This window comes from Xenopus tropicalis, chromosome 7 (assembly GCF_000004195.4).
Source record: "Xenopus tropicalis strain Nigerian chromosome 7, UCB_Xtro_10.0, whole genome shotgun sequence".
Taxonomy (NCBI): Eukaryota; Metazoa; Chordata; class Amphibia; order Anura; family Pipidae; genus Xenopus; species Xenopus tropicalis.
Genome location: NC_030683.2, coordinates 99,186,384 through 99,198,790, shown reverse-complemented (window position 1 = coordinate 99,198,790; position 12,407 = coordinate 99,186,384). Strand labels below are relative to the sequence as shown.

Here is a 12,407-nt window from a genome sequence, read left to right as displayed (position 1 = left end):
CGACTAGAGCATGGGAGCTACCTATTCATTATGCTGATAGCACATACTCTATATACTTGTGATTCTGATCATTTATAACTGAGAGCAATGTTTCTTACCTTTGTACATAAATCATAATAATGCTGATGACACAGAGGTTCTGTACAAACTCTGCCTCTTCTATTAGGACCATATAAAAGTTTTGTATTCTCTCAGTTACGAGGTTAAACATCTTTTTCTTTTGGCTGATGGTCAGTCAGGCAGTGTCACTTAGTTCTTATTCAGCCTATAAAATATACTATACTACACTATACTATATACCTGTGTATGTTTTAGAATGACACAGTCCATAGACTTAAGATAAAAACTAATATTAGTAGGAAGATTAGCAGCAAGTAGTAGAGGTTGCAGCACTGTTCAACAGCAGAAGCAGTGTATATACCAGCAAAATGGTAGAGTTAACAAAATGAAAGACATTATCCTGACTAATGGAGCTGATGGAAGAGTGATTGGAGTGCCACTATTAAACAAATATACCCTGATACATACCCTTTAAAACTCCATTAGTCAATCCATAGGAAACATATTATACCATTGAGGTTAAAAACAATGGGCAAAAATCCTGCCGCCTCCTGCCTCAAATGCCAGGCCCCTGACAGTGACTTTTTCCACCTAATGTCGGCATGTCCCACAATTCACAAATATTGGTCAAAAGTGTCAAAGTACTTAAATGACCACATCCTTCTACCTGGGGGAAGAAGTATGCCTGCTTGGTCTAGTCGATGAACTGGTGCCCCTGAATAAAACTAAAACTCTCCTTAGAACACTGTATTTCTATGCCAAGAAACTAGTGGCAATGACGTGGAGTCCACATCCACCTACGACCCAGATACAACTGGTCAGCAGCAGACTTCCACTTATTAAGCTGACATACTTTGCCATGCAATGCCCCAATAAATAGCCCTGGCTAGAAGTCTGTCCTGTAGCTGAGCCCTTGATACAAGTACATAGTTACAAAGGTTTGAAAAAAGACCAGAGTCCATCAAGTTCAACCCCTCCACATAAACCATATATACTAACATCAATGCTAACTGAAGATTTTTGTATTAAATAGCCTTGGCTATTGTGCTCGTACAAGCATTATTATTGCTATGTATGGTTAGTGTAAACTTCCCTAAATATTCTCTCCCAAGCTGACTGCATAGAGTCTATGGTGTCTCCATGTATTGCTTGCACAATTATTGTTATTCTCAGTTACTGCAACTCTGACCCACACTGTTATGTCATAGCACTGTTTGCTATGTTGTGTTGATACAAAATAAAAATAAAACCCTTAAGAAAAAAACTCTATTAGTCTTGTATTGTCATCTACCATGTATATACATGTGGTTTCATCTACTAAATGTGTGCAACATATGTACTTGTGCCAGCTTGGCTACACTCTCAATGAAAGTGTATAAGAGTAACTAAAATATTATGTGCTGCTGCTCTGCACTGGTAAAAGTTGTGTGTTTACTTCAGAAAGGCTACTATAATGTATATAAATAAGCTGCTATGTAGCCATGGGGGCAGCCATTCAAAGGAGAAAAGGCACAGGCACATAGCAGATAACAGATAGAACACTATTATATTCTACAGAGCTTATCTGTTATCTGCTATGTACCCTGTGCCTTTTCTCCTTTTTTCCAGCTTGAATGGCTGCCCCCGTGGCTACACAGCAGCTTATTATATAAATTATAGTAGTGTTACTGTAGCAAACACACCAGTTTTACCAGTGCAGGGCAACAGTGCATTATATTTTTATTACTCTTTCATTTTTTGGTGTTACTGTTCCTTTAAAGAGAAGCATTTATAACCAATGGGCAAATTTGTGCCTGGGCAGTAACCCATAGCAACCAATCAGATGATCAATTTCAGTGATGATGAAAAAAGGTAATCACTGATTGGTTGCTATAGGTTACTGTCCTGTAACAATTTTGCCCAGTGTTTATAAATGAACCAAAGCACTGACATCAGAAATTAAACCTTTACATCTATCATAACATTTAAGAGAACATTTTTTTAGATCCCCCATGTTCCTCTACGAGGGGGCTGCCATATTTGTGCAGCAGTAGTCCATTAGCATTAGAAGCTATAACTGACGGGTTAAGAAGGGACAGTCAGGTTAGCAAAACAGTCAGGTTTAGGGACAATTACTTATAAAAATGAAAAATTATCAACATGACCTATACGTAACTTTTAAATGATATTAATATTTTAAAGAGTATTTAAACACCATCTTTAACTTGCAAGTAAATAAAGGGCCCCTGAACTTCAATGTATTCCTGTTTAGTGTCACACACAGCTGCCCAATGAAATATGTCTTTGGATGTCTGTGCCCAGTTCTCAAGCCACTGACCCACTACTGGATAATTTTCCTTGACATATTTGTTGTTGATCTAAATTAGATGTGTACAATAGCTGTATTACAAATAAAATGTATTTACGCTTTATGTAATGATTCGGTACCCTTCCCCTTTTGATAAGAATTTTTTGCTTGATTTGATTATATTTTATGGCAACTGGTCTTTCCATATAACAAGGAGCAAATAGAGCATGAGAGACAAAACAATGGTTTTCAATTGGAAGGAAGTGTATGCAGCTGGAAAAGAAATGTCACTTACAAATTAGTATTAAAAAACACAAAAAAAGCTTTACAGGTCAATTTCAATGCTTTTTATTTAGTAAGGGATGCCATTTGTAAATGATATAGCACATCAAAATATACAAAACAAACTAATTTCTTGTTCAAAGCATGACTAGTGTAACAATAAAATGAAGACATTTTGTCTTTCACAGTAGTTACCTACTGTATAAAGTAACACTTCACACACTAATGTGACTAATTTAGAAGCAAAGCTAGCCAATACAGCTAATATTTGCATGCAATTAAAGAAAACCACCTACATTATAATTATTAGTAGAACCTTTGAATGACTGCAGTCCTACCAGTCATTTCTAGTCCATATACTGCTAGAACCCCAAGAGCTTTTATCTCTCTCTCTCTCTATTGAGTGATATGCTGCAATGCTATATTACATACAGAGCCACGCCATCTCTGCTGCCCTCTACCTAATCTTATCTGTTTTGTCTTTACAGCATGCCCATTGCATTCACCTTTTAAAACTGTGTTTCAAAATCCAATACTTTTTTATATAGACTGAGCCCCTTGAAACATAAAATGAAATTAGAATTTGTTATATGAGGCTTCTGACCCATTCTATAATAATATTATGATAGCAATTAGCAAAAAAATCTGAGGATCCAAGTATCAATCGTACTGGTTATTTATATCGAAATATTATATAAAATCCACACTTTTGCTTTTGCTAGTGCGTTAACTAATGGCGGGATCAACTCTAGTGTCATGTCTGATTTCCATCTATCACTATCATCTAATTCTAACATGCTAGCCACAATGATGTTAAATGTATAAAGTATAACCAATTTAAAGCTATCATAATTTTAATTTTTACACATTATATCCTACTTAAATAAAAATTGTGTATATTGTCTTTAGCTTTTCTGTAAACTAAGTTCTAAAGTTAAACTAAGTTAAGCAAACATTTCAAAACATAATCAATGTGGCTTCACGGTTCTTGTTCATATCATGGTTCTTTTTCATATTATCACTATCCTTTCTATGTGCATCCCTTTACTTCCTTTCCATATAAAAAAAACTGCTATTTTTATGAAGACTCTCATTTTTTGTCCATATATACAATTTGGAAACATTTAACATTAATGGCTTTTCTTAACCATACTGATAGTTCTTTATTTGAATGTTTCAAACATTTTCTTATTATTTTGTAACTAATATTATTTATATTGGGGTATTTTCGTGAAAATTCCCCAATCATAGTATTATAGGTAGACATAAGTACCCCTTTACATATAGTTAATCTGAAACACATTTCAACAGACCCCTCCTTGTAAACAAACCCCTCTATCCTTTCATGGAAGAGAGACCAATTCCTTCCATTTGCACTGTATGGACTAGGTGCACCATTCATTACTCCTCTTCTCATTACTTTTGCTGGGAATGGTAAATAATTTACCAGCAGCATGTGTTGCCTGGAATAAGTATCCACAGGAAGCATCATATATCAAACATTTCTGCTTCCTTTTCTTTCCAGAATGAAAAACTGCGATCAATATAACGACATATATCATCATTTGTAAATTCTCCAAGTTCTGATACCAGTTGGATAGAGTCCTTTCTACTTTTAGGAGGGGGTTTTAGTTCATCAGGAGAAACCACAGGAGTTTCCTTAATCTGAATGTCTAAGGGCACTGGGGCTTCTTGATTTGATTCAGTTTGGAGGTCAGTTTCTTCCAGCTGCCCTATTTCTTTAAAGCCCTCAAACCCTCCTACAACACTGTCACCAAAATAGCGTTGTTTAATGTCTTCAAAGCCATCAGACCAATCTCTTTTTCCAGCTTCTATCTCTTCCATTACTGTTTTGTGAAAACTCCTAATGAGCTCCCAGTTGTGGCTCCCAAGACGGTCAAACATTTCATAGCATAAAATATGTCTAAATTTTCTCTCTTCTCGCGACATATTCATTTCTAGCAGTTGAAAATAGCCCAGCATGAAGAGATCTAATGTTAAGCTTGAATACTCAACTTGGACACCGTTTACGTGAGGCAAAAAGTGTTCTGGCCAGTAAATCATATTTGTCCTGCTTAGACGCCGTATCTGCCTTGTGGGAACTTGGCATATTATGCTTCTCCAGTGGCTTAGCAACTTTCCTACTACTTGTCTCTGCTTCATGAAGTATAAAAGCCTATCATCATCACTAGATCCTTTGCACATTTTTAGTCTTCCATCTTCACCTTCCACCTCATCTTTTTCACTCCCTAAATCTGTATTTTCCAAACCATGCATACCTTTTCTTTTAGTATTGCTATTTTTAATGGACTCTGTGAAAGTCCATTTTTTCCAGTGCTCCAGAAAAAGATATACTATTCGCTCTTTCCTCATGTCTATGTAGTCTTGTACACAGCTAAGCTCAGTTTGTACTGGTAGACTTCTGGTCATATGATCTTCACTAAGTAATGGTTCTCCTAGTGCATCCATAATAGTGCTCTTGTTGCCTGTTTCTATCTCCCTTGGGAATATATCTTCATCTTGATATGTCAGTTGAGAGTGGGGTATTATAGGAGCTTCACCGTGCATTCTAGGTATATCTTCTGTCAGGACATGAAACTGATCATTAGTTGTCACATAGTCTTCTTCTAAAATTGGTTCTCTTCCATATCCATACCCATTAGTGCCTACTGGTAATGACCTTTTCCTTTTGTATATTCTGCTTGATGCTTCAGAATCATTATGAGGTTGTGCAAATAACTCATAATTAGCCTTAAGGTTTTTAACAGACACGCCACACTGCTTAATTTCTTTTTCAACTTCTTCTCTAGTAGAACTAAAGGACTGGGATCTCCCAATATTTGTTCCACCATCCTTAACTGGACTCTGAGGTCGTTCTTGTGTTTCATGGGTTACCAAGTCTGTAAGATCAGCTTCTTTTCCACCAAGTGTTGCAAGGAGGATTGCCATACTTTTTAATAGAGTAGAGATCTTGCTACACCAGGCTGGGAGATCTTCAGCTCTACCTTGCATCTGCTTTGGGTTAACTGTAAAATGTTCTTGAGCCAATGCAGCAGATACAGGAAGCAGTTGTTGCAGTTCATGCTCAAGTTGCTCTAGCTCTGTCTCCACCTTCTGGACTTTGTGCATTACTTGAAGGTTCTCAATTTGTTTCTCAATGCGATTTATATCACTTTCAGTCATGAGCTCTCCAAAGGGTCCCAAAATTGCATTATGAGCATGAGAATATCTCCAGCCTTCGTGTTGGTAGTAACTACCGGCCTCAAACTATGGCAAAAGAAGAAAACAGAGGGAAAATATATCCCTCAGGATACAGAGCCATATTTTTCTTTCTTTTTACACGTTCTCAGAAACTACATGTTTTTAGTGGTGTAATGGCATACATACATACATATTAATTGCCAAGCTGGTTGTAGTGTTCTGTCTTACTTACTGGTTCAGGAACCAAAGGAACATAACTAAAGAACAAACTTTTTTATTGGTGGAACATACAGTTCACACTGCATTACTCATGCACGATTTTGCTTGTTCATAGAACCAAGAACACAATATCAATGATGATGATGATGGAGACTGGTGATGATGATGATCATGACAGAAAGATCACTCATTACACCACTAAATAACCATGTACAACATTTAAACTTGCAGTATAATGTGTTCACTTGTTTTATTAGTCACCGTTTTATACACTGATCTATACATTATGCAGTTCAGTGGTAGGTGGTAGGTAGCGGCTTCGATTTTTGATGACACAATGGTAAATTCTGCTGATTTTGCTGCATAAAATACTGCAGTTTAAATGCATCTTTAAAAAAAGTAAGAAGATAATCATGCCCACACCATGCAAACATAAAAAAGTAGTAAGCGGAAACCTTAATGAAATTTGATTTTTACATTTTCTTTCTTTACGAATTCTGAACCAAGGAAGAGTTAAAGGGACAGAAAAAGTAATATACCCTTACTTCTAAATATACCCATTTTCATATTTTTTAAAATCTGAATTAAAATTAGTTACATATAAGAAGTACAAGAAGGCCTGCAATGGGTTGGAGACTGAAATCATTCTTGCATATGCTCTCTGAATGCCTGGCAAGGCACCACTATGTAAGGCACATATAATTCAGTGTATGGAGCAGCACACAAAACTGCAGTGTGCAGGGGGGTTTAATACATCTATTACCAATGATGGAGAGTGTTTTTAGAAGACAAATCTCCATTACTTTAAACATAGAAAATAAACCCTTTATATAGCATATTCAGGAGATATTAGATATGCCGGTCTACCTGCCATCTTTTCCATACATCAACTGAACAGGTCATGGGAGCAACCTATTGAATAATAAAAAAGCCTAATTTGAGAAAGGTGACAGCTTCGTATGAACATGGGATCCATTCCATCTGCTGCTCTGCATATTGGCTACAAAAAGTGAATTCCAATTTATTTACATTGCAAAGTATTTAGTGAGAATAGATCCTAGATAGCCCCCTTATGGAAGCCAAAAGAGTGGAATCAACCTAAATGCCATTTAGGGTAAGATTTGAGAAGAAAGGCTGTTTGCTCTCCTAGACATTTCTTGAAATTCCAGATATGAAGGTCAGTTAGGATGAGAAGCTGTTTAATGCAATTACTGGCCTACACATTTACATTTAATTACTGTCCTGTATATATACAGAACTAATAAATGGCTGGCTCATCACATATCTCCAATCTTGTTATGAGCCCAGGGGCCCTGTATAAATGTTGGCTTTAAGGCTCTGAGGGTTTCAGTACAGTATTGTTTTTGCCATATGAAGTGTTATAAACTCTCTCTTTACCTCCTTCATCAGTTATCTGTATTGTCAATGTATACTTACATGACAACTACATGTTACTACTAATAATAATAACCTGCGTCTCTCCCTACAACTACAAGCAAAGACACCAGTATTTGGTCAGTGGGAACTTGCACTTTCCTTATGGAAAGTAGAGAGACAGTTAACACACTAGGAATGCAAATGTTCACTTATTTCATAATGTTTTTCATAATTTACTTTTTATGGTTATTTGTCTCTATAAAGACTGATCAGAAGAATTACTGACATTTTATTTTTTATGCCATTTAAAAAAAAAAAAAGTTTAGTATGAACTTAAAATTCATTGTTTCAACAGACTGCAAATAAAAGCTGGCCGGCACATGGAATCATTTACTTTAGGTGGAATGTTTGCAGGAGCCATTACAGTGCATCACATTTTATACTTCTGCCTCATTCATTTTTTTTTTATTCCATTTTCATTTCAATTATATTCTGCATGTAGGGATGCACCAAATCCACTATTTTAGGATCCAGCCGAACCCTAAATCCTTTGTGAAAGATTTGGCCGAAAACCGAATCCCGAATCCAAACTGTAATTTGCATATGCAAACTCAAATAAGTTTTGCCAAGTTTTTTATATTCTTGTTTGAAATCGCCTAGTGAAGAAAGCAGGGCACATACAGAATGTTCAACTATAACCTCTTATACTCCACTTGATTCAGTAGCAGCCCACTGCTGTCCAAAGCGCAATGCCAATACAACATGCTGCACAACTGTGATCTTTGTGGCCCTAGCCCGACTTCTTCTTGTAGCTGTAGCCACTAAAACTTCTGTACATCTGTGGCTTCCTGCCTTTTTACATAAAGTCCTCCCCTGTTTTTCATAGTCAACATCCATTCCAAAATTACAATTTATATGTTGCCTTCACAGAAAAGAGCAAACATAGAGTAAAGTTTTGGCACTTTAGCTACATTCTGTCTTAAACTGCTATTGAAAAGAAATCTATGCAAGCCTTGTGAAGCCTTACAAGTAAAGCTGGCCTCACATTATTAGAAATACTGTTTTATCCTGTTTAAATCACTAATATGACTAGGGCACAACATTAAAAAGCTGATTTGTTTTTTTTTAATCCTTGAATTATATATAAATCTAAAAGCAGTAGTATGAACTAGTATGACAGGTTATAGTCTTAAAGAGTTGAGAGAACACTGTTTCTCACACTTTAGTTTATTGCTCATATAAAAAGTAAACATAGTTACTTTTGCATAATTTCAAATAGAAGCCTATCAGGTGTTTGCTTTATTTGGCAATTTCACTTCCCTATGTCTATAAATCAGCCCCAAAATGTTTAAAATTATTGAAAATCTGCTCTATGCACCTAAATATTTGAACGGACTATTATATATATATATATATATATATATATATATATATATATATATATATATATACACAGTATATGTGTGTTAAAATATTATGAAGTGAATGTAGTGCTTACTCTTCTTGCTATTGTATATATCTCTCAGGCATATTTAAGTAGATATTGTGACTAGATAGATAGATAGATAGATAGATAGATAGAGAGACAGACACAGAGGGGGAGAGAGAGAATATCTTAACACAGAATAAAGACAGTTCACTCATAAAAGCCAGGAAACAAGTCACACCAAAACCAATTCAAATCACAAAATAGCTTTTACTCTTACCGTGCGTTTTTTCTCTTCTTCTTCCTGTATCTTCAACTGTAGCTTCCTCACCATCACTTGCCGTTTCCACTCTGGAATAGGCCTGCCCTGCTCATCGTGTGTTGGTATCAGTGACTCCACATCAAGTTGGCTGGGCTGCGCCTGAGCCAGCGGGGATGAGTTTCCATTCAAGAGTGGTTCCGGAGATTTGGGCCCTCCTGAGTTGGATACGGCAGCAGTACTGATAACTGTATTACCCAGAGGGGTTGATGGTGATGAGGGTGGTGGAGTTGTTGAGATATGAACCTCTGCCTAGATAAAAAAAAAACACAAAAGATACATTTGCATTGTAAGCAACGTAAGAGCTGGATACACACACACAGGCAAAAATGTCAGCCAATATAGAAAGTGTTCGGCCAAATTTGACATCTGTCCGCTGTATTCTCTATTACTGAGACCATAGCATATTTTCAAAACTGTATGTACAGTATGTATATTTTTATTTATATAATGATACTTATATATGCAGCAGTTAAAACAACTAACAGGGGGTCAATACAATAATAAATAAATACAAAGTGCAATAATGAACACAAATAAATAAAAAGTACAGTTGCATTAAAGATTACATGGAGCTAAGTGGCAAAACAAGACAAGAGCATGGAGGCCCCCATCCGGTAGAGCTTACAATCTAAATGTAACTTACAAACCCAGATTGAAGGGTATTAAGTGCTGCAGGTTACAGTGGGTGACACTGCAATATAAGTGCCAGTTCCCAGTTCAGGTGCTGTGTGAGTGCTCCAAGAGGTAGTTTAGGGAGGATGGCATTCCCAATATAAGGAGCTGCAAGGCAGAAGGGTTTAAAGGAGAAGGAAAGGTTGAATCACTGGGGAGGGGGTGCCAGGGCCCTGGGATTGCAGTGAAAGGAGAAGGAAGGAAGAGGATTGCTCACTTGCATGTACTCCAGGCTGGTGCGATTTTCTGCTAATAGGAGCACCGCCCAGGGTATTAGGTTTTAGCATCAAAATGTCATACTCAATCCTGTAGCATCAGCTTATGTTACAAGCCAACCTCATTTAATGCTTGATAATTTGCGATGACCCCTAAGCTTAACAGCTGCCCACTGAGCATGTGAATGTCTCAGACACTTTCCAAGATGGGGAGCTCCTGTGACAAGTATGAAGTCCGGGATCATTGCTGCTATTGGGATGCTGTAACTTTAAGCTGGTGCAGTACGTACAGTATATAAAATATGCCATTTTTATTTTTATGGTTTAGTTCTCATTTAAGCAACAGGGCAGTGGAACGAGAATGAATATAAGTTATTGTGTTTTTATAAAAGAAGTCAATACTTAACAAAACTATAAGGTTGGGCATATATTAAAATGCATGCCAGTTTCATACAAAAATCTGAATTTAAACCTGCTCATAAATATAATACATACATTTGGTCCATGCTGCCCACTGCCAGAGAAGACTGTTGTGAGACCTTTGCTTTGAGGAGTTGGTTTTAGACTTTTTCCAGCTTTAATCTCTGCCAACAGCTCAGAATTGTCACCGGTGGGAGACATCATGTTGAATGACTTTGTACCTGCAGAACAGTGAAAACACCACATTAGTACAAAAAAATAATTGCTAAATATTGCTAATCTCAAAATCTTCACCAGAATTTCCTGTTTACCTTAAAATCCTATATCAATAGAAACCATTAAAGCCTGGAAAAAATTAATATTTATGAGAACTATGAAGAAATATTTTAAACCTACTTTAGAAATTAAAAAACACATAGACCAATCTGGCTTGATGATACCAATGGCAGTAGTAGGAGATTATATACCTATCTCCTTGCCACACAACAATACAAGGGCTCAGTAGTCACAGTATTACTGGATGCATTAAAAGCCTTCACTTGGTTGAATGATTCTACATATGGAAGGTACTTGGTAGGCTTGGATTTCATAAAGTTACTGGCTGGTCCAGTAGAAACTACAGACTAAACACCTAATTACAGCTATACCTTAAACAGAATAAAAACTTTTGAGGTGAGCAGGAGGGCCCACAGACCCCTGGGCCCACCGGGAGTTTTCCTGGTATCTTGGTGGGGCAGTCCAAGTTTCCTATATACTGTATTGTATATTAACTACCAAGCTACCCTGCAAAATGTGCAGACACTTGCTACATTTAAACGAGGGTAATAAAAGAGCAGTTAGCAAGTACATAGGTTAACAGTAAAGAGGGGGTTTTAGAAGCACTCAGTGGCTAATTAAATTATAAGCAAACTATAATGGGTTTTTATATTCACGTCTAGTCACGTTTTTTCATAGTATTCCACCTGTCCAAAGAATTTTATTTCATATAAAAAGTTGAAAAGCACTGAGAGCTCCCACAAACCCCTTGTACTTTTGTGTTTTATCAGTAGTAGAATAACTAAGGCAAAAAGTAATAGCACCCTCACAACACAGTGTCAAATTGTGCTAGTGGGAGCATTTCATAGGCAGATTCTACATCTGGATTATACATTATTATGACTGTAATATTGAACACCCCTTTGTGGCACAAGTCAGTGGTTACATCACACATACACCTTGTTAGTCCCCTTGTCTCTCACACAATCCGCAGACAGTGACAATGGAGTCGTCAGCACCAATAGTCAAGTTCAGAACACAGCCCTTGGAGTCAATCCCTTTAATATTTGGGTAAAATGATTAAGCTCTGCAATTGGTTTACATGTGATTGCCTTCAGATAAATTGGCTCTACTCAATAGGAATTTGATTTAAGGGCACCGAAATGATGTAGAGTGCTATTGTATTATTGATATGAAAATGTGTGCTGTGGCCCATCTGCATACAGAATACCTCCCCAAATAAAAGTGCTTGACAATAATTTCCTTTGCAGGAAGCTGCAACAAACAAAACATTGGGACCAATAAATGGAGGCAAGGAATTCCATAGGTGGATAATAGCATATATAAAAATGGCACTGGTTACTTTGTTGGAATAACTAAGCACAATTTAGCCCTGTACTTATAGTTCCCCAGCACAGGAAAATAAGGCTTAAACAGTGACTCATTGCATTGGATCCTTGGAGGAAATCTCAGGGGTAGTTCCTTCTAAAACGTAGATGAAAGAGAGGCATATTGCTTGCTTTTTTTACAAATATATTCTATGATGCTCATATTTTTTAGTGAAACACTGTATATAGTCTGTGTATATTTAATCAGCAAAGTTATGCCTTATCAGATGCACGTACTATAGATTTTACACTATTTAAAGCTGATCAAGTGTAAGTTCATCAT

General features: G+C 36.7%; 1 protein-coding gene across 5 annotated transcripts in view; it reads right to left on the bottom strand.

Moving 5' to 3' along the window:
* espn (espin) overlaps positions 1 to 12,407 on the bottom strand; it is a 113,496-nt gene that overhangs the window by 7,514 nt on the left and 93,575 nt on the right. For 3 of the 5 annotated variants that reach the window (XM_012967357.3, XM_012967358.3, XM_031905702.1), the window contains 3 exons: positions 10,557 to 10,702; positions 9,133 to 9,423; positions 2,680 to 5,896 (listed from right to left, as the gene is read on the bottom strand). In XM_012967357.3, coding sequence (XP_012822811.2) covers positions 4,118 to 5,896; positions 9,133 to 9,423; positions 10,557 to 10,702 — 2,216 coding nt within the window. In that variant the 3' untranslated portion in view covers positions 2,680 to 4,117. Of the gene's footprint in view, positions 1 to 2,679; positions 5,897 to 9,132; positions 9,424 to 10,556; positions 10,703 to 12,407 lie in introns of those variants that run through there. The other 2 variants (XM_018095454.2, XM_018095455.2) reach the window with 1 other exon arrangement.